At 46.0% G+C, this 21,082-nt stretch overlaps 1 protein-coding gene across 1 annotated transcript in view; it reads left to right on the plus strand.

Moving 5' to 3' along the window:
- Pdgfra (platelet derived growth factor receptor alpha) overlaps positions 1–21,082 on the plus strand; it is a 44,209-nt gene that overhangs the window by 10,041 nt on the left and 13,086 nt on the right. The window contains exons 4-18 of the mRNA XM_032915957.1: positions 1,040–1,300; positions 2,126–2,256; positions 4,472–4,643; positions 4,729–4,918; positions 8,198–8,313; positions 9,881–10,007; positions 11,461–11,654; positions 12,323–12,417; positions 12,633–12,765; positions 14,608–14,712; positions 15,417–15,527; positions 15,747–15,900; positions 16,955–17,121; positions 19,556–19,671; positions 20,805–20,927. Coding sequence (XP_032771848.1) covers positions 1,040–1,300; positions 2,126–2,256; positions 4,472–4,643; positions 4,729–4,918; positions 8,198–8,313; positions 9,881–10,007; positions 11,461–11,654; positions 12,323–12,417; positions 12,633–12,765; positions 14,608–14,712; positions 15,417–15,527; positions 15,747–15,900; positions 16,955–17,121; positions 19,556–19,671; positions 20,805–20,927 — 2,195 coding nt within the window. The remainder of the gene's footprint in view (positions 1–1,039; positions 1,301–2,125; positions 2,257–4,471; positions 4,644–4,728; positions 4,919–8,197; positions 8,314–9,880; positions 10,008–11,460; positions 11,655–12,322; positions 12,418–12,632; positions 12,766–14,607; positions 14,713–15,416; positions 15,528–15,746; positions 15,901–16,954; positions 17,122–19,555; positions 19,672–20,804; positions 20,928–21,082) is intronic.

Here is a 21,082-nt window from a genome sequence, read left to right on the forward strand (position 1 = left end):
GTTTCTAACCCTGGAGGGTTTTCTCCGTGCTGTGAACAGATGTACTATGGGCTTGTTAAAAGTGGCTCTCGAGGTTTCAATATGCCTAAACTAGTCTGGATTTTCTTTTTCCTTCCCAGTTCCCATCTCCAGTACAAACACTATCTAGGTTCTGTGGGACCTGCTCTGGGGCAGTTATAAAGCCACGCCCTGCTGCAGCTGATGCTGCTGACAGACTCTTAGTACTGCTCACCACAGCAGTTCTGCTAGGGACACTTTGCCAAGAAAGGCTTCCAACTGTGGAATCATCCCTGCTGGGCGTCAAGCCTGGGCCTTTGGGTAGCTGAGAGCACGCTCTGCCTCTGCTCTTGGTATCCCACCGCTCCTCTCAGCCCGAGCTTCTTATTTCCTGAGAGACATTTGTGCTACTCGTCAAATGATACCAGCTATAGGCATCGTGGGTTTCTAAGAGCAGTTCATGTGATAAGAAGTATGTCTGGACAAGGTAGTGGATACCCAAGGGGATTGATCATGAGTTCAAGGACAGTAAGACACATACTAGTCCAGACTGGGTAACACAGCAAGACCTTATCTTAAACAAAGCCAAACATAACAAATGTGAAAAGTAATAAACAAACAGACAAACAAAAGAGACAAGGACTACAACTGTTCTCTTGATTTTCAAAATTTCGATGGGACATCCTGACTGGTGTTTTTAATAATTGCCAGCACTTAGCTGTTGTTTCTGTTTGATTTTTAAAGTTCCTTTCTGCTTGCCAAAATAACGAATGTTGGTGGTAGTGCGACTCTTGTGTATAGGTGCAAAGGTAACATTCCGACCTAGCAAGAGTAATGCCAGGCTGGGGGTATAGTTCAGTCGTAGAGAAGTTGTCTAGCACATGTGGCCCTATGAGATGTATCCTTAGTACCACCAACATGGTGACGTTGACGATGATGATGACGACGACGACGATGACAGAACACTTTTTTTCCTCTCTATATGTGTGTAAAAATGAAATTAAAACTTAATAGATTCTTCTTTCTCTCTTTGAAACCACAGACCCAGACATGGCCTTTGTGCCTCTCGGCATGACGGATTCTTTAGTCATTGTGGAAGAGGACGATTCTGCCATCATACCCTGCCGCACCACGGATCCAGACACTGAAGTAACCTTGCACAATAACGGGAGGCTGGTGTCTGCCTCCTACGACAGCAGGCAGGGCTTCAACGGAACCTTCAGCGTGGGGCCTTACATCTGTGAGGCCACCGTCAGAGGGAGGACGTTCAAGACCAGCGAGTTTAACGTTTATGCCTTGAAAGGTACGCTCACCTCTTTAAGTCAGAACAATGGGAACACAAGGACTTTTAGTTTGATCATTGCTTCTTCCTTCACTGTACAACGTGGCTGTAATAACACAGGCTTAAAAAAAACACTACAGGCCAAACTTGCTTCTACGTGTAAGACTGCACGCTCTACCTCAAGGAATTCTTTCTTGCATTAGCCTCTTACTATTTGGTTCACATTCTTGACTATACAGCCCTGAGAAACAAACATACACCCCAGGGGGGTTGGAGTCCTAGATTAATTTCAGTAACTTAAGAATTAAGCGATTTCGGTTTTGAAGGAAGTCTATAGTGAAGGAGGCTAAACTGCCTCCCTTTGATGTGAGGGGTTGGCTTGACTGGCGAAGTCTCTCACTCGAGGCGGGGTTGCACTGGCGGATTTTAGGGAGGACTTTACACGGAGCAGATGTGAGAAAATGTCACTTGCCTCTTGTTACAAACTTACTTTGTGCTGGGCTCTGGGGAGGCGCGAAGAATAACAGAATAGAAGTGACACAGAATAGAAGTGACAGCCAGGGGCACAGAGCCTTAAGGTGGCTTGTAAGGGTGCAGCCATACAGCCCAAGCATATGGTGTTCTGATTAAAAGAGACTGAGTTTTACTGTTGTTATTATTTGGTATTTCTGCCCTATCCCAAGTGGTGTCAGACTCCAAGTCCAGGTTTCTCAGACGTTCCAGTGTTTGCCTTGGTTACACCTTTAGGACGTGATTTCTCATAGTTTTTAATGAGCCCGATTCAGCTGCAGGTTTTACTCTGAGATCCTAACTATCCTGTATATTTTGTTTGTCACGTCCTCACAGCCACGTCAGAACTGAATCTGGAGATGGACACACGCCAGACTGTGTATAAGGCAGGAGAAACGATTGTGGTGACCTGCGCAGTCTTTAACAATGAGGTGGTTGACCTGCAGTGGACTTACCCTGGAGAAGTGGTAGGTACCCCGGATAGGGAGTGCATGGAGCTGACGCAGCAGGACTCCTAACGTATACATGCCAGAGGTGTTTCTTGAGGATGGGCACATCCCTGAGCTTCGCCAGGCCTCGGTTTCCCCATCTGGACAATGGGCACATTTGACTCCAGGACTTTTAAATTTTCTCAGTCAGGGAGAGTTTGACAGGACCTCAAAGGGACATGCTTCCCTTGAGGAGGCAGAAACAAACAAGAATGTTGTGTGGCTACAACACAAACGTTAAAACATCCAGAAGGCAAGAGAGGCCTGGGTTTTAGATATTAGCTGATGGCAGAGAGTCATGCGTCCTCATTGTCTTGGCTCACACTCAGTGGGGCTGTGAGGTATCTGACAGTGTGGCTAAGTGTCTATGTCATTGGGGTCTGTGGTCACCAAGCTGGGCAAGAGCACCTACTCCTTCCAGCTAACTGGAGAGTAACTAAAGCCGCATCCGTTCTCCTGGCTGTAGGGAGTATATGAGAGCTATGTATGAAGAATATGAAAATCGAATGCAGAAATGGTGTTTAATACTGTGGATGGGGGCTGGAGAGATGGCTCAGTGGTTAAGAGCACTGACTGCTCTTCCAGAGGTCCTGAGTTCAAATCCCAGCAACCACGTGGTGGCTCACAACCATCTGTAATGGGATCTGATGCCCTCTTCTGGTGTTTCTGAAGACAAGGACATATCTAAGTACAGTGTACTTACATAAAACAAATACAATAAATCTTTTAAAGAAAAGAGTTTAAAAAAATACTGTGGATGGGCTCCTTATAGGCAACAAAAACACACATATACAATTATGTATGGGGAACAAATCCATGTGTCAATTATATATACCATGTATGTATTTTTTCCTCTTTACTCTTTTAAAAAACAGTATACACGCACACACATATATTATTTATCTATCTATTTATTTATTTGAGTGCTTTACTTGCATGTGCGCCTGCATGACAGAAGAGGTCATCGGATCCCATTACAGAAGGTTGTGAGCCACCATGTGGTTGCTGGGAATTGAGCACGTGACTGAGCACGTGATTTGCTGTTACATTACTGCCTTAGCCCAGTGCTTTAATTTCTACTTGTCTTTGGTTTTGTAGAGCTCACTCTTGTAGCCCAGGCTGGCCTAGAACTTGCTACATAGCTCAAGCTAGCTTCATCCTCAGTCCTGCTTCAGTTTCCCACATGCTGGGGTTAGAGCTGTGAGCCACCACACTTCAAAGCATGGCTTTTTACAGGGTCTGGATTTGGTATTACTTTCACTTCTTGTTACTGCATATGAACTGAACACAATAGCAGACGCATTATGGCATTTTCACACACACACACACACACACACACACACACACACACACACACACACGACCATGTTCATCCACCACTAACGCTGCGCCCCTGCCCCCGCCCCTGCCCACACCCTGCCCACACCCCGCCCACACCCCCCTGCCCACACCCCCTGCCCACACCCCCTGCCCACACCCTGCCCACACCCCCTGCTCACACACCCCCTGCCCCTGTCCCACCCCTGTTAGCAGGTTCCCGTCTTCTTTTAAGCTAGTCCCCTTCTTTCTTTCATGCCCTTTTACCATTTGTACGTGGCCCAATTAGCTTAATTAAAGTGACTTCTAGGAGGATGGGCAAAGGGTTACGGCAGGAGCATGGGTCACTTAACAGGGTCTACATTACTGAAGAGAATGTAGCCCCTAGCAACCGTTAGCTGCTGACAAGTCATCAGGGAGGACTGGGGCCCTGTTGGCTTCTCCCCCTATTTTTATTTTATTTTTTTAAAGATTTATTTATTATATATGAGTACAATGTAGCTGTCCTCAGACACACCAGAAGAGAGCATCAGGTCCCATTACAGATGGTTGTGAACCACCATGTGGTTGCTGGGAATTGAACTCACGACCTCTGGAAGAGCAGCCTGTGCTCTTAACCACCGAGCCATCTCTCCAACCCTATTTTTGTTTCTATTCTTTAGGTTTTATGTTTTAGAGCATCTTTAGGCTCGCAGCAAAATTACAAAGTACACTAATTTCCTTTCTTCATAGTCCCGGCTTCCACATATGCTTAGCTAAGTCTTGCGAGTGCACAGGGCTTAGGCTGGATGAGCTCACCTACGTTCACAAGCCCTGCATTAGGGCTCACTCTAGAAGGACCGTTTTGCATGACCATTTTTCTTGTGTGCCACTGCAGAGAAACAAAGGCATCACCATGCTGGAGGAGATCAAACTCCCGTCCATCAAACTGGTGTACACGCTGACCGTCCCCAAGGCCACGGTGAAGGACAGTGGAGATTATGAATGTGCTGCCCGCCAGGCCACGAAAGAGGTCAAGGAAATGAAGACAGTCACCATTTCTGTTCACGGTACCTGCTACTCTCGTCAATGGCAGTACTTGGTTGGGATGCGTCTGCTGTGGTCACTATTTAACGGGAACCCCTGCTTTCACAGAGAAAGGCTTCGTCCAGATCAGGCCCACCTTTGGCCATCTGGAAACTGTGAACCTGCATCAGGTCAGAGAGTTCGTGGTGGAGGTCCAGGCCTACCCGACCCCCAGGATATCCTGGCTGAAGGACAACTTGACCCTGATTGAGAATCTCACTGAGATCACCACCGACGTGCAGAGGAGCCAGGAGACGAGGTAAAGGGAGCCCTTCAAAAGCCACTCCTGAGAGCATCGGCCCACCGGACGTAGCCCCCGAGCCGTGCTTACCGTCACGTTTTAATCACGGCTTTGTCACGCTTTCATGATAACATGGCAGCCCGGCAATAACACATCCATAAGTATTTAACATCAAACGAGAAGAAAGGACTAACATGTTCTGTCCCCCAGTCAAGGACGGCACACTGTTTCTAGCTAAAGGTGAAGGAAAGATGGGGAATTGGATGTGCTTGGATTCAATAGAGTCCTTGATAGCCATCATATTTCAGCAGACTTATGAACTGATTTCACTCATGAGGTAATTCGCGCGTAAGCCTACAAGTCACCAAATGCCATTGTTCAGAGTGCGTCTGCCCCAAATCCAAGATTCCACTGAGATGAAACTGGGGTCTCCTTAGATCTGACTGCAGTGATGGTGTAGGTTGTTTTTACCTCTGACTGCCCTCCTGCTGTTGGTCACCCCTGGGTCTCTTGTGTCCCTTGCATGCTCGGCAAGCACTCTACCACTGGGCACTACAATTTCTCTTGAAATTTTTGAGCCATGAGTAGAACTCAGGAGTCAGAGGTGCACTTTTTTTTTTTTCTTTTTTGAGACAGAGTCTCCTTCTGTAGCCTAGGCTGACCTTAAACTCTCAACAATCCTCCTGCCTCATAGCCTATAGGATTATGGGTATGAACCACTGTACCATTTAGAGTAGTTATTTCCATGCTTGTTGTTGTTGTTGTTGTTGTTATTAGTATTGTTGTTGTTAATATTTTGTTTTCTGGGACAGGGTCTTGCTATGTAGTCATGCCTGGCCTCAAGCTCATACTGATTCTCATGCCTCAGCTTGCAAGTGCTGGGAGACACAGGGTCTTCCTGGCACAGCTGACATTTCACGGGTGTCTGAGCAGGAATTCCAGGCTGTAATAAACAGTATCGGCAAGGCGTGTCTGTCAGGGGAGTGGCGCTAGAAAAATGCTCATTACTGAGATTTGAGAACCCTTCAGAACTTTGTCCTTTCATTCGTGGTCAGGCAGCACCAGGTGAGTGGAGTGGCCACCTTCCTGGAGCTTAAAACCAGTGAACCTGCTGACTTTCGTGGCTGAACAAATGCGGGCTAAGAATGGCCTGGATCATTTAGCCATCAGCAGCCGGAAATCCAATGCAGTAATGGGCAGAGAGAGGAAAGCTAGTGTAGCCTGCTTTTCCATTGGTCCTGCACTTGAAGGGTATATTGAAGCCTCTGAAATGCTTTTTTTTAAAAATGATTTTTTATTGTTATTATTTTTATTTATTTGAGTACACACTAGCTGTCTTCACACACACCAGAAGAGGTCATCGGATCCCATTACAGATGGTTGTGAGCCACCATGTGGTTGCTGAGAATTAAACTCAGGTCCTCTGAAAGAGCAGTCAGTGCTCTTAACCTCTGAGCCATCTCTCCAACCTCCTCTGAAATGCTTTTAATATAATTTAATGAATCTCAGAATGAGTGCTCTGTGGGTGCAATTATCATATTTTATATGTATGGGAGTGGAGGTGTGGGAGTCTAATAATTCCTAGAATTTTGTTCCATCCCAGATGCTTTTGTGTATTGGGATGTTTTACAATGAAATGAAAAGCCAAATGTGAAAATAATGTATTTACACACATACACACACATACATCCACACACACACTCATATACACACATACACATATGCACACACACATACATGCATATACACATGCTCATACACACACATACACACACATACACACATGTGCACACACCCAATAATACACACATACATACATACACATGCATATACACATGCTCATACACGCACATACACACACATACACACATGTGCACACACCCAATAATACACACATACACACATACACATGCATATACACATGCTCATACACGCACATACACACACATACACACATGTGCACACCCAATAATATACACACACATATACACATACTCATACACACATATACACATACATGCACACACATGCTTATATATATACACATATACACATGTGCACACATACATACACACACTCATGCACACATATGCACATATACATGCATAAACACATGCTCATACACACACATGCATACACACGTGCATATATCCACTAATACACACATACACACATACACAAATACACACACTCATACACACATACACACACATGCATACACACATGCTTATACATACACCTATACACACACATGCACACACACATACACACTCATACACACATACATGCATACACACATGCTCATACATACACATACATATGCTCATGTACACATACACACATACACACACATACTCATGCACTCTTACACACATGCACTCTTACACACACACACTCTAACACACACATACACATTCTTACACACACACCTATACACACTTACACTTACACACATACACACATACAGACATACACATGCATACACACACTCTTACACACACATACATACACACACACACACACACAGAGGCACACAGTATAGGCAGGCACACACAACTGTATGTCTGAGGACAATTTTGGGGAGTGAATTGTTACATTGTATCTTGTTGAAGCAGGGTTTCTCTTGGCCCTGCCACTGTGCTGAACATTCCAGGCTAGCTGTCCCGAGAGCTTAGAGGCAATTCTCTTGTCTTTTTCTCCCATCTCACTACAGGAGTGCTGGGTTTGGAGATGGGCACCACTGCATCTGACTTTTTATATGGGTTCTGAGGATTGAATTCAGCCCACCAAGTTAGAGCAGCAAGCACTTTTACCATCCTAAGTGTTCTCATTTTAAAGGTCTTTTCTTTTTCATTCAGGAATGAGGTCTTGCAGGGAGGTGGTGACACACGTTTAATCCCAGCGCTTGGGGAAGCAGAGAGGCAGGAGGATCTCTGTCAGTTTGAGGCCAGCCTGGTCTACAGAGGGAGTTCCAAAATAGCCAGAGATACAATGAAATCCTGTCTTTAAAAACAAAACAAAACAAACAAACAAACCACCACAAAAATAATCCCAGAAATGAGGTCTTGCCTTATTGGTGCTACTGGAGATGGCTTATGTCAAAATACTTGGCTTTTTTATTCTCTATGAGTGAGACCTTCAGTGTGTGGAAACTAGATCAAATTTTAGAAAAGACATTGATAGTGACAAGAAAGATTTTTTTTTTAGAAATAAAATTTCAACCACAAAGTGAAGCTCCTTAAACAGTTGGTGTTTATTTAGTTCCTGCTTATTAAAGGAAACTTCTTGTCTCTTAAGGTATCAAAGCAAATTAAAGCTGATCCGGGCTAAGGAAGAAGACAGCGGCCATTATACTATTATAGTTCAGAATGACGACGACATGAAGAGCTACACGTTTGAGCTGTCAACTCTAGGTATGTAAAGATCGTGTAAAGGTTCTGCTCTCGTGGATGACTGTCCCACAAAGACACCTCAGCTCTTCTCTTCAAAGCCTTGGAGAAAAAGCAAGACCTTGAGGTAGAAGTTGGGACTGATCCTGACGGATGTCAGGGGCTATGTCTTTGTGCCTGAAAATTCAGGTCCATTTGGGGCATTCCTCACCCCAAACTCTGAAATGCTCCAAAATCTGAAACATTGTTTTTTATCAGGGGAGGAGTTGAGATAGAGTCTACATATGTAGCCCAGGCTAGCCTTGAGGTAACAATTTTCCTGCCTCAGCCTCCCAAGTGCTGAGATTCCACCACCTCTAGCTCAAAATCTGAAAAATTTTGAGTGTTCACACAATGTCACAAGTGGAACATCCCGACCTGACATCTTGTGACAAGTCAGAAAATATTCAGACATATAAAAATATTGTGTAAAATTACCACCTGGCTATGTGTACAAGGTGTGTGGGAGATATAAATGAATTACGTACTTAGGCTGAGTCCTTCCCCAAGACATCTCATTAGGACCCAACTTCTGAAAACCTCTGAAATCTAAAACACTTCCGGAGAAAAATATGTTCTGAGGAAAAATTTTAAAGTATGTATCATATAGTTGAAATTTTTATTTAGTTTAGTTTTTTTTTTTTTCTTTTTTTTGGAGCTGGGGACCGAACCCAGGGCCTTGCGCTCGCTAGGCAGGCGCTCTACCGCTGAGCTAAATCCCCAACCCCTTTAGTTTAGTTTTTTAAAATATTTAATATTTATTTTTAACATTTGTTTAGTTTCACATAATTTAAATTATTATTTACTTTAAATTAAAGTAATAAAAAGGTAAACTAAAAACTATATTTTCCAACCTCTTCATTATTATTACTATTATTTATTATTATTAATGATTATTAAATAATAATTATAATTAATAATAATTAGTAAAAATTATTATCATTTGGTAATGGAATCCTATGTTTTAAAAACAAGTCAAGGGGCTAGAGAGCTAGCTCAATGGTTAGGAGCGCTTGCTGCTCTTGCAGAGGACTGGGGTCAGGTTCCGGCACCCACACGGTGGCTCACAACCATCCCTAACTCCAGTTCCAGGGCATCTGATAATCTCTCCTGGCCTCCACAGGCGACAGACACAAATGTGGTGCATATACACTCATGCCAGCAAAACACTTGCCTACCCCTAACTTATTTGACTACAAATTGGTGAAAAGGTCTTTAAATCTAATGATGTCCCCATACACATTTGAGTGAAGGCTGCTTTGGCCAAATCCATTGGTCAAGTGCAAAGAGAGTGGAGGATCTCCCTTGCCTTCCAAACAGAAGGACCACAGGCCCATCTCACCTTCCTCCGTCCAGATATGAATCGCCCAGGCACAAAGCCCCCAGCACTCACACTGACGTAGCTATTAATTAACAGAGTGGATCTGTTCAGGCTGGAGTCGCTTCTGTCTAACTCATACAACTGGTCCCTGAGGACCTTTCCTGAACTCATGGGGACATTCTTTGGAGGGACAAAATCTGCTCAGCCCTGACTTCTCCTTTCCTCTCCCAGTTCCTGCCTCCATTCTGGAGCTTGTGGATGACCACCATGGCTCTGGCGGGGGACAGACTGTGAGGTGCACGGCTGAAGGCACCCCTCTTCCGAACATCGAGTGGATGATCTGCAAGGATATTAAGAAGTATGGAAACCAGATGTTCCCTGTTCTTGTGTGGTCAGAATGTTTTCTCTGTGACGTAAAGGGCCTCGCGTGTATTTTATGTCTCTGGTTGACCTCTTTTTGGATTTGTGATTCTTCCTCTGCCCACAGCTCGAATTACTTACAAACCATACAATAGGTTTCTAAAGTAGATTCCATCTCTTGATGTGTGCACGCGCACATGCATGTCCTCAAAGGGCCTTTAGTATTATTATTTTTTATTTTATTCTCCATTGTTTTTCCATTTCTCTTCTAAAATGGTCTCTAGTGTGAAGACAAGAAGAATTGTAAAAACCTTTCTTGTTCACAGATTTTAACCGCACTAGGCAATACATGTGTAATCAGATCCTCATATATATGGATCTGTTGCAAACCAAGGTCTCACTCCCTCTGCAGCCCATGTTGACCTCAAACGTAACCTCCTCTTGCTTTGCTCTCCCAGGGGTTGGGGTTACAGGTGTGCACCACCACCCCCGCCCAGCTCACATTTCTTACTTCTTACCATAAACGTTGTTGCAGTGGCTGGACTGGCATTGCAAACAGAACGGAGAGCCGTGCCCACATGAGTGCTCACACCCACTTGTTCTTTGGAAGCCAGGAGAGGGCACTGGGCGCCCTGGTAACAGGTGGTTGCGAGCATCCTATTAGGAGTGTTGGGAACCAAACGGGGGTCCTCCACAAGAACAGTGTGAGCGCTTCATTGATGGGCCATCTCTCTAGCTCCTCCTCCACCTTCTTAGGTAGGCCCACGACCTGTGTGCTCACACCGCTCCCCATGGCGACTTGCTCCTTCCAGAAGGCTTTGAGTGTGTGTGTCTGCTTTCTGCTGCTGTCCTCACTGAGAGCTGCAGAGTGACTTGGGTGCTGGGATCTTTAGGTGTGATGATTTACCCCAGAAGACTAGTGCAGCCCTAGGGACCCCTTAGCAGCTCTTCCTGGGGTGGAGGAGGAGGAGGAGGAGGAGGAGGAGGAGGAGGAGGAGGAGGAGGAGGAGGGGAGAAGAAGAAGAAGAAGAAGAAGAAGAAGAAGAAGAAGAAGAAGAGGAAGAGGAGGAGGAGGAAGAAGAGGAGGAAGAAGAGGAAGAGGAGGAGGAGGAGGAGGAGGAGGAGGGTATTGTCAAAGGAGTGGGAGATTTGCATTGTTAAACATATTGGATGCTATCTTGGTTTGCTCACAGGTCCAAGATTTGAGATAGGTAGTTATATTTTGTGGAATTTATCGGTCTCCACAAACCATTAGCTTTGGTTGTCCATGCGAGATTATTCCTCTTGAGCAGGTGCAAACTAATTTTCATGTGAACATGTACAACAAAATGAGAAAGTTAACCTGTTGTAACCCCCAAATATGTGCAAGGTCAGCAATGTGGAAGGGTCACCGGTCACCGGTCATTGGGACTCTTGGTAATCAGATCTTATTTGTGTCACATTCCCTCTAGATGTAATAATGACACTTCATGGACAGTTTTGGCCAGCAACGTCTCGAATATTATCACAGAGTTCCACCAGCGAGGCAGGAGTACAGTGGAGGGACGAGTGTCCTTCGCCAAAGTGGAAGAGACCATCGCAGTTCGGTGCCTGGCAAAGAACAACCTTGGCATTGGGAACCGAGAGCTGAAGCTGGTGGCTCCCAGTGAGTTTCTCAGTAGGCAGGACAACTCCAGGTCACCAGCCAAGCCCTGTCTTCCTCAGGTGGGATGTGGAATCCCAGATAGGGGTCACGTAGTAACCAAGGTCCTGAGAGAGAAGTTCAAGCAGGCACTTGAAGCACTGGTCCGACTGCCAGGTCCTCTTGTTTGCACTCAGGGACCCAGCTGCATTTGCAGGGCTGTGGACATTTTTGCTTGTCAAGTAGGGTATAGTCTGAGCACTGCAGCATAGGGATAGAAAGTGAGGAAGGAGCTTTTGTCTCTCGATCCTCAGAACAGGAGAGTCAGGTTTGAGTCAGGAACATAGGAATGAAGTCAAAAGAAAGACAAACAAAAATCAAAATTCACCTCTACTGTGAAACTTATGAGGTGGATATTTCTGCAAATAAAGTCTTCATTGTCTCTATTCAAATTGTCCATAAGGAGATCTTTGGAAATGTTTTGTCCCAGGGAAGAATCACACACATTTAATTGCAAGGATACAGGTGTTTGAGAGACGGTATAGGGAACCCCCAAAGTGACCTGGGGATCCTGGACATTTCCCCACCAGCAGGGAGACAGTCTCAGTTGGTTTCTCTCTGGCTCCCCATTGTATTCTGCCATCCAGGAATAACTGACAAAATTCTCTACTGTGTCTCTGTCTTGCCCCCAGCCCTGCGATCTGAGCTCACAGTGGCGGCCGCGGTGCTGGTGCTGTTGGTGATTGTCATTGTCTCTCTCATTGTCCTGGTTGTCATTTGGAAGCAGGTGAGTCTCTGGAACCTCCAGAATGAGAACAGCTGCATCTTCCAGTGTTTGGTTCAGAGAAGGAGTTTGGTAATTCCATGTGTGGTGAACCTTGTTAGATACTTTATGCTGGACCACGGTAGACTTTCCTGGGTCCAGTCACTTTGGTTCTGTAGTGAAGCTCAGTTGCCTTGAGACTCTGGTAATTCACCAGTTACCCGCTCTGGTCGTTACAGAAACCACGGTATGAAATTCGCTGGAGGGTCATTGAGTCAATCAGCCCTGATGGACATGAATATATTTATGTGGATCCCATGCAGCTGCCTTACGACTCCAGATGGGAGTTCCCGAGAGATGGATTAGTGCTTGGTAAGTTTCTGTGAGGGTGACCTCCCAGTGCCCCAGTGTCACCTACATAGCTTGGGACAGAACTGGGGACTTGGACTCCACTCACAAAGCTGGATATGGTGGCTCACACTCCTCATCCCAGCACTGGGGAGACTGAAGATGGAGGACTGTGAGTTCAAGACTAGCCTGGGCTACATGGACATCTGGAGCATGAGCTCCTTGGGGCTGAGATGGGGAAGTCAAGGGTCTAGCCTTGGTAAGGCTTCAGATTCTATCCCCCAAACTAAAAAAGGAGTTGGTGCACTGGGCATAGTAGTGTACACCTATAAGTTTGGACTAGGAGGGCGTAAGCAGAGGGATCCTGAGTTCAGTGTCATCCTGGCTATCAGGCCACCCTGGGCTACGTGAGACCCTGTAGCAAAATGCCAAAAAGAAAGAAACTCTTAGTCGTATCCTTGGGTTGATTTTGGCTTGGCAAAGATGTCGCAATGAAAAAATGAAATACATTTTTGTAACTGAAGAGGACAGCTGAGAAGTGAGAGAACTCAGTGGGCTACAGTCGCTTTGAGGATTCATAAAATACTTCTTTATGCATATGTAATATAGGCTGTAAAAATGTATGCCGGTGTTGTGGTGCACGCCTCTTAATCCCAGGGAGGCAGAAGGACTGGGAGTTCAAGGTCACACACACACACACACACACACACACACACACACACACACACACACACACACACACACACACACGTTAGAGCAAAATAAAAAAAAGAAGTTAGCCCTTTGGGGCTTTGTTACAATCAAGGGGCGCACCAGATGCAGTTTTCAGTTACCTGTCTTCTGTCTGTCTCTCTGTCTGTCCAAGATGTCCATCTGTCTAGCTCATGCCAAAGTTCAGAGCTAGGAGCTTACAGTCACTCGAGCCGAAGACAAGCAAAGTTTCCCTGCTTAGACCTGTGCTTCTTTATTCTGTTTTCTACCACTGTTTCCCAGAAAGGCATACAGAGCTTAGAGAAATCAGAAAGAAATAAAATGGGCAGTGGGGGCTGGGGGAGGAGGTGGGGATCGGGGAGTAACAGAGCTATCCATCCCTTTGCCCCCGTCCTCTTGGCAAGGCCAAATTGCTGGAGGAACAGCACCTTTCTAGGCATGGATGCTGGAGGCACAGACCGGAAGAGTGGACATGGCCACTCTTGGTGTCTTTCTGTGCCTGGGCCGCCCATGATTAGACCGGCTTCCTGGAAAAACCCCCCCTTAGACCACATTCTCTTTAAGAGTGGAGACAACAGCTTTGATTTCTTTGTCTCTCTGCACAAAGAAGGGCTGTGCTGGCACGTACAGCCTCTGCTCTAGGGACCTTGCTGGCACGTACAGCCTTTGGTCCAGGGACCTTCCTTTATGACAAAGGAGACTAGTTCAAGTTTTCAGTTGTGCATTCCTCAGAATCAGTGGCCTTTGGAATACAGAAGGTTTCCAGTGGTTAAGGATTTGTTAATGCAAAGGTTGCTTCTGTGTGCATGTGAGAAACAGAAGAGTAGAGAACCAGGGGGGTTGGGTAGAAGCCATGGAGGTAAGTGCACAGGAGTCCCGGGGTCTGGCGGGAGCCCATGTTCACACCAGGGAGGGCCGTGCTCTCCTCTCTTGTCTGTGTTTTCCTTTCCATTGCAAATGTTATTTGACAAAAGCAATTACACTAATTTCCTTCCCTGTGGGCTCAATTCTTTCCTGACATGATGACTTGGAGGAATAATTAGGCTTACTCAATACAGGAAAAACACACCCCCAGCTGTACACCCTTGTGCACCGGCCTCTGCCAGGAGAGTGGAGGAGCCTGAAGCCGGTGTTGATGGCTCTGTTTGCCCACAGGTCGGATCTTGGGATCCGGTGCATTTGGGAAAGTGGTTGAAGGCACAGCTTATGGATTAAGCCGGTCCCAGCCTGTAATGAAGGTGGCTGTGAAGATGCTCAAACGTAAGTGTTTCTTCCCAGGGATACTTTGAACGTGGAGATACTGAATAACTTCTTAGGAAAATTGAGTTTATTGTGATTCTTTGGACTCTTAAGTTTTATGTGGATTTAGGCTTAGCCTCCACCACTTCCCCCATCCTCCCACCCTCAAAAATTAAGTTTCTTTTGTTCTTATCCCTCACTGTTAAAAAATCAGACACTCTTATTTCTTATGACCTTTTTTTTTTTTTTTTTTTTTAAATCTTAAAAACGATGGGGCTGGGAAGTGGCTCAAGGGGTGAAGTGCTTTCTGTGCAAACTTGAGGATCTGGGTTCTGATTCCCCTAGCATCCATACAGGAAGCCAGAAGAGGTGGTTTGCTCCCACAGCCCCAACACTTAGGGAGGCAGGGGGTAGATCCTGGAGGCTCACTGGCCAGCTAGGCTACTCACTCAACTTGATGAGCTCTCAGGTGCAGTGAGGGACCCTGACTCAAAATATAAGATGTGGAAACAGTTGAAGAAGATATCCTGATGTCAGCCTCTGACCTCCATGTGTACTTGTAGGCAAGGGTATTCACGTGCGTGTGCGTGAATTCTCTACTGAGGAGACTGTCTTCCTTTAGACTCTTGGTAAATAAATAATATAGAACCACGAGGTTAGATGTGTCTTTCTGAGATCCAGGAGTAGGGAGTGCAGTTGTACTGAAATCCGGTTTACTTCAACAGCCACAGCCAGGTCTAGTGAGAAGCAAGCGCTCATGTCCGAGCTGAAGATAATGACTCACTTGGGACCGCATCTGAACATTGTGAATTTGCTGGGAGCCTGCACCAAGTCAGGTAGGCTCCTCGTCCTGGGGTTGAGGGGGTGCTGGGAATACTCTTTGCTGTGGAAACTTTTGAACCAGTCTCAGGTACCGATTGCCCTCTCTGCCTCCTGAGTGTTAATCGCAAGTGGAGGTCACTGGTTCCCTGACCTTTTGGAAGTTCGTTGGTTCAGAGCATCAGGGCTTCTTTTTGTTCTCCATTTTTACACATGACTGTGTTGGGTCCTCACAGGCCCCATTTACATCATCACGGAATACTGCTTCTATGGGGATTTGGTCAATTACCTGCATAAGAACAGAGATAGCTTCATGAGCCGACACCCAGAGAAGCCAAAGAAAGACCTGGACATCTTTGGATTGAATCCTGCAGATGAGAGTACAAGGAGGTAAATCTGAGGGGAGCACGTGTGTCCTTGACAGACTCCAGGCCTGCAGACTCTAGGCCAGCACCAGAGGCCACAAGGCTGGCAGCCTACTTAGCCATCCGTGTCAGTATGGATGGATGCATATCTGCAGGTGTCTTGGACTGGATCGTCACATGGGAAGGCTGTACTGATAGGTTTGAATGACAGGGGGCAGGGATCCTTCTGAGCGCCATTCTCTTCTTTGTATGGGATTTCTCAGGACACGTCAATGCTACTCTGGCAAGGGATGTCAGTTGTGCTCACCCCCAGGATGAGCTGTTGGTCCTTGCTGAACCTGGGCTAGTGATACTCATTTGTCTCCACCGTTAAAACGTCCAAGTGTCTGTAAAGACCCTGGAGAGTACAAGGGCCTCCCACACTATTAAGTTACCCAGTGAGCTCTGAATGGGTGTTCAGTTCATTGAGTCACAGGGACTATGTGTCTGAGCCACATGGCCACATGGCCACTGAACCCTCAGGAGACAATGACGGCCTTCTGGTCATGAACTTTTCAACAGTTCAGTCTAGCAGACTAAGAACGCTCTGTGTGTTTATGGGAATGTAGCCCCACCCTGACTTCCCTGTGGCTCTTGGGGATGTCTCTGCTCCCTGTGAGGATGTGTAGAAGACAGAGAAGTAAAACGTGAAGAGTCATGATGATGACCTTTTGGGGACCCCAGTTGGCCCTATAGTGTTTCCCTTTAGGTAGTATGAATTTTAGGGACCCTTTGGACATGCTTGCTTTCTCCTGGATGGATTTTCCTTCCATGTCATCAGAATCAACCTCTCCTCCCAGAACACCTGGGTTTGAGATGACGCACGCATTCACGATTGATTAATACTCACCTTCTGTCTGGACCACCCCATGCTCAGTGTGCACATGGGGATTGTTTGTGCCCACCACTGAGCCCTTGCTACCTCCCTCCGTTAAGAGCACACTGTAGGCACCCAGATTAGCACGTGTTTAGTTACCTACCGAGTGACTGCATTTAGGGGCCGCCCAGGGTGAAATTTATTTGTTGTTTGTTTTTCCCAGTTACGTGATTTTATCTTTTGAAAACAATGGTGACTACATGGACATGAAGCAAGCTGACACCACACAGTACGTGCCAATGCTGGAAAGGAAGGAGGTTTCCAAATACTCCGACATCCAGAGATCGCTGTACGATCGGCCGGCCTCCTATAAGAAGAAATCCATGCTAGGTAAACGTGTCTTCGCTCATTCTGGCCAATACGGTTTCTCTGTGGTTTAACTTGCTGCTCCGAGGAAGGGAAACAGGGATGACAGGTAGCTCTGCCAAGCCGTGCCATCCCTAAGCGCAAGACTGTGCAGCTGGGCCAAGCTATCTCTGTAGATTTGTGCTCTGTGAGTGGGAAGAATAAAGGACACGGGGCTGCTGATGTAAGCCCAACGGTATATCGCTTACCCGGTGCATACACCGTTCCTTCTGAGGGAAAAGTCTATCTATCCTATTGTGAAAATAAATAATAATGAAGAATGAAGACAGATATAATGTAATCCGATTCTCAGACTTTAAATGTAGCTGCTTTAAATAAATAATTCATTCTGCTACGACGGTCTTCGCTTGTTAACATGTCTTTTGTTAAAAAAAAAAAAAAAAAAAAAAAAAAGGAAGTGGTGATAACTGGTGTTTTCTCGGTGGCCAAACTGAAAGTTGGCACTCTTACATTATTTTATCATGGTTGAGCTCCATAATTCTGGCTTTTCGCTTTCCTCACATCCGAGTTGTGACAGGAACCGGAGAACAATAGACAGTTTGAGGTTGCCATTTTCTGACAAGTGTTTCTATTGACTTTTGTTTGAAAGCAGCCCCTTCTGTTTTGAAAACTGTGCCGGGCAGGGGTTCATTTGTAAACTCCGGGATGCCACGGGTGATGCCACGCCAGATGGGCCTGCTCTGGGGTGGCCACTCCAGGGCTCTCGCTTAACCACACCCTCAAAGTGAGCAGTGTCTAGACAGGCCTGAGCTTTTCCTGTGATTTTTTTTTGGGGGTGTTTGAGCCTCTCATCAGCTGCTGCAAAAGTGTTCAGCTGCCATGGAGATTGTTTTGAAAAAAAAAAATCTCTAACATGCTCTGAATACTTTCAGGGTTCTTAAGCGAAAGGTACAATCCATTAAAAAGTATGCGCTTGTTTTGCAAAACTTAGTGTGTAATAATATTTTCCATATCTGCAGCTCCATTCACTTCACGTTGCCAAATGGGTAAACTTCCAAACACTTTTTAAAGTTTATCCAATGAGAGTTCTTGGAACAGTGCTTCCCTTCCACTCCCAAATGGTTATAAATAGTTTACATTGCTTCCCGGGCAGAGCTGGTGGACTTGGCACCAGAGAGAAGGGACCTGAGTCACGCTCGGCCTGGGTCCTGCTGGCAAGCAGACCACAGTTTTCTGGCCTTCCCATAGCTGGTTGAAAAAATGAATGGCTGAAGCTGCTCATCACTGGGCTGTGAATCATCGAAAAGTATTGAGAACTGCTGACCTAGATTGCCCGCCTCAAAACCCATAGGGTCCTTCTAGATGGGATGAGTGGGGGACAGTGGACAGGTTACAAAAGGGAGGTTGACGCCTGGTTACGGGCACTGTCTTTGGAGATGGCTGCCTGGTCTGTTCAGTAGGTGATTTAACTGGCAAATTATACACAAAACCAAAAAGGAAAGAAAAAAACCTCAAATTCATCATGGATGATTTCAGTGTGTGTGTCTGTGTGTGTGTGTGTGTGTGTGTGTGTCTGTGTGTGTGTGTGTGTGTGTGTGTGTGTGTGTGTGTGTGTAGGGGGGGGGAGGGGGAGAGGGAGAGAGAGAGAGAGAGAGAGAGAGAGAGAGAGAGAGAGAGAGAGAGAGAGTCCAAGATGGCTGAGGTGATGTGACTAGGTGGAAAGTGAAATCCAAGGGCAAAGACAATGTCTGTGAGACTCCGTGGAGGAGGTTGGTTTGACCAATCATTATGTGTATAACTATCCCCCTGCCCGCCCAGGTATGCGTTTGTGCACGCAGGATGAATGTCTCTTATCTTAAATGCTTGGAACTAAATGTGTTTTGAATTTTTTTTTTTTTAGATTTTGGAATATTTGCATATACATTATGAGATATCTTGGGTTTGGGAGCCAAAAATCTAAGTACAAATTCATGTCTGTTTCATGCACACCTCAGACACATAGCTGACAGTAATTTTATACAATATTTTTTTAGCGTGCTTGTGTTTTGACTGTGATCTGTCACATGAAGTCTGGCATGGGGATATTTTACCGTCGTGCTGATGCAAAATGAGTTTGGGATGTTTGAAGCATTTTAGATTCAGGGTTTGGGGTTGGGAATGCTCAACCTGTGTATATTTCCTTTGGAAGAAAGAACTATTCTTTTCTTCTTTCTATTCTTATAGTACTAAGGACTAAAATGTGTGCCTCGTGCCTGCTGGGCAAGTGCTCTGTCATGAGCCGCATGCACAGCCTCCTCTGTATAGTTTCTGTACCCGGTAAAGTCTAAAAGTTCTGACAGAATGCTTTTGGGAGAGATCTTTGGACAAGCTTCTGCAACTTGCTAGATGAGGGAATGTCTGGATACTGGGAGGCCCCACGCTTTCACCCAACACCAACACACTTGACTCCTTTCCACAGACTCAGAAGTCAAAAACCTCCTTTCGGATGATGACTCCGAGGGTCTGACTTTGCTGGACCTACTAAGCTTCACCTACCAAGTGGCCCGAGGAATGGAATTTTTGGCTTCGAAAAATGTAAGTTCAAGGCACAGAGACCTCTTCAGACCCAGCCATAGCTTCAGAGGGAGGGGCACGGAAAGAAGGGCTAGGAGGAAGATCTTTTTTTTTTTTTTAAATCTAATAAAAGTATTTTATTTATTTTTATTTTTATTTTTTTATTAACTTGAGTATTTCTTATATACATTCCCGATTTCCGGGCAAACATCCCCCTCCCCCCTCCCCTTCCTTATGGGTGTTCCCCTCCCCACCCTCCCCCCATTGCCGCCCTCCCCCCAACAGTCTAGTTCACTGGGGGTTCAGTCTTAGTAGGACCCAGGGCTTCCCCTTCCACTGGTGCTCTTACTAGGATATTCATTGCTACCTATGAGGTCAGAGTCCAGGGTCAGTCCATGTATAGTCTTTAGGTAGTGGCTTAGTCCCTAGAAGCTCTGGTTGCTTGGCATTGTTGTTCATATGGGGTCTCGAGCCCCTTCAAGCTCTTCCAGTTCTTTCTCTGATTCCTTCAACGGGGGTCCTATACTCAGTTCAGTGGTTTGCTGCTGGCATTCACCTCTGTATTTGCTGTATTCTAGCTGTGTCTCTCAGGAGAGATCTACATCCGGTTCCTGTCGGCCTGCACTTCTTTGCTTCATCCATCTTGTCTAATTGGGTGGCTGTATATGTATGGGCCACATGTGGGGCAGGCTCTGAATGGGTGTTCCTTCTGTCTCTGTTTTAATCTTTGCCTCTCTATTCCCTGCCAAGTGTATTCTTGTTCCCCTTTTAAAGAAATTGTGAAGCCTTCACATTTTGATCATCCGCCTTGAGTTTCATTTGTTCTAGGCATCTAGGGTAATTCAAGCATTTGGGCTAATAGCCACTTATCAATGAGTGCATACCATGTGTGTTTTTCTGTGATTGGGTTACCTCACTCAGGATGATATTTTCCAGTTAGGAGGAAGATCTTAGAGCCAGAGTAACAGTGGCTTCTCAGTTTAACCCTACCTCTCTTGCTTCCCCAGATAGGCTGACAGTGTGACGTCACTGGGTGTCTGCCTTTCTCTGGGACACCTTTTAAGTGCCCCCATGGACTGGCCAGTCTTGCAGGAGTGCTGCCACCTGGCCTCAGCTGGAGCCTTTCTGAAGTGATTTCTTTCCTTCCCATGTAGTGTGTCCACCGGGACCTGGCTGCCCGCAACGTCCTTCTGGCCCAGGGCAAAATCGTGAAGATCTGCGACTTCGGGCTGGCCAGAGACATCATGCATGATTCCAACTACGTGTCAAAGGGCAGCGTACGTTCCCTCCGTCCTCTATCCTTCTTCCTCTACCCTCTGAAGTGCTGCTATGTCTCAGTTCAGGAGCCAGTCATCAGCCGGCTCCAGGGTCTCAGTAGAAAGCTTAGGTTTAACAGTCAGACAGCCTGTGTTTACTCAAGTTCCTCGTCTAT

Source organism: Rattus rattus, chromosome 11 (genome assembly GCF_011064425.1).
Source record: "Rattus rattus isolate New Zealand chromosome 11, Rrattus_CSIRO_v1, whole genome shotgun sequence".
NCBI lineage: Eukaryota > Metazoa > Chordata > Mammalia > Rodentia > Muridae > Rattus > Rattus rattus.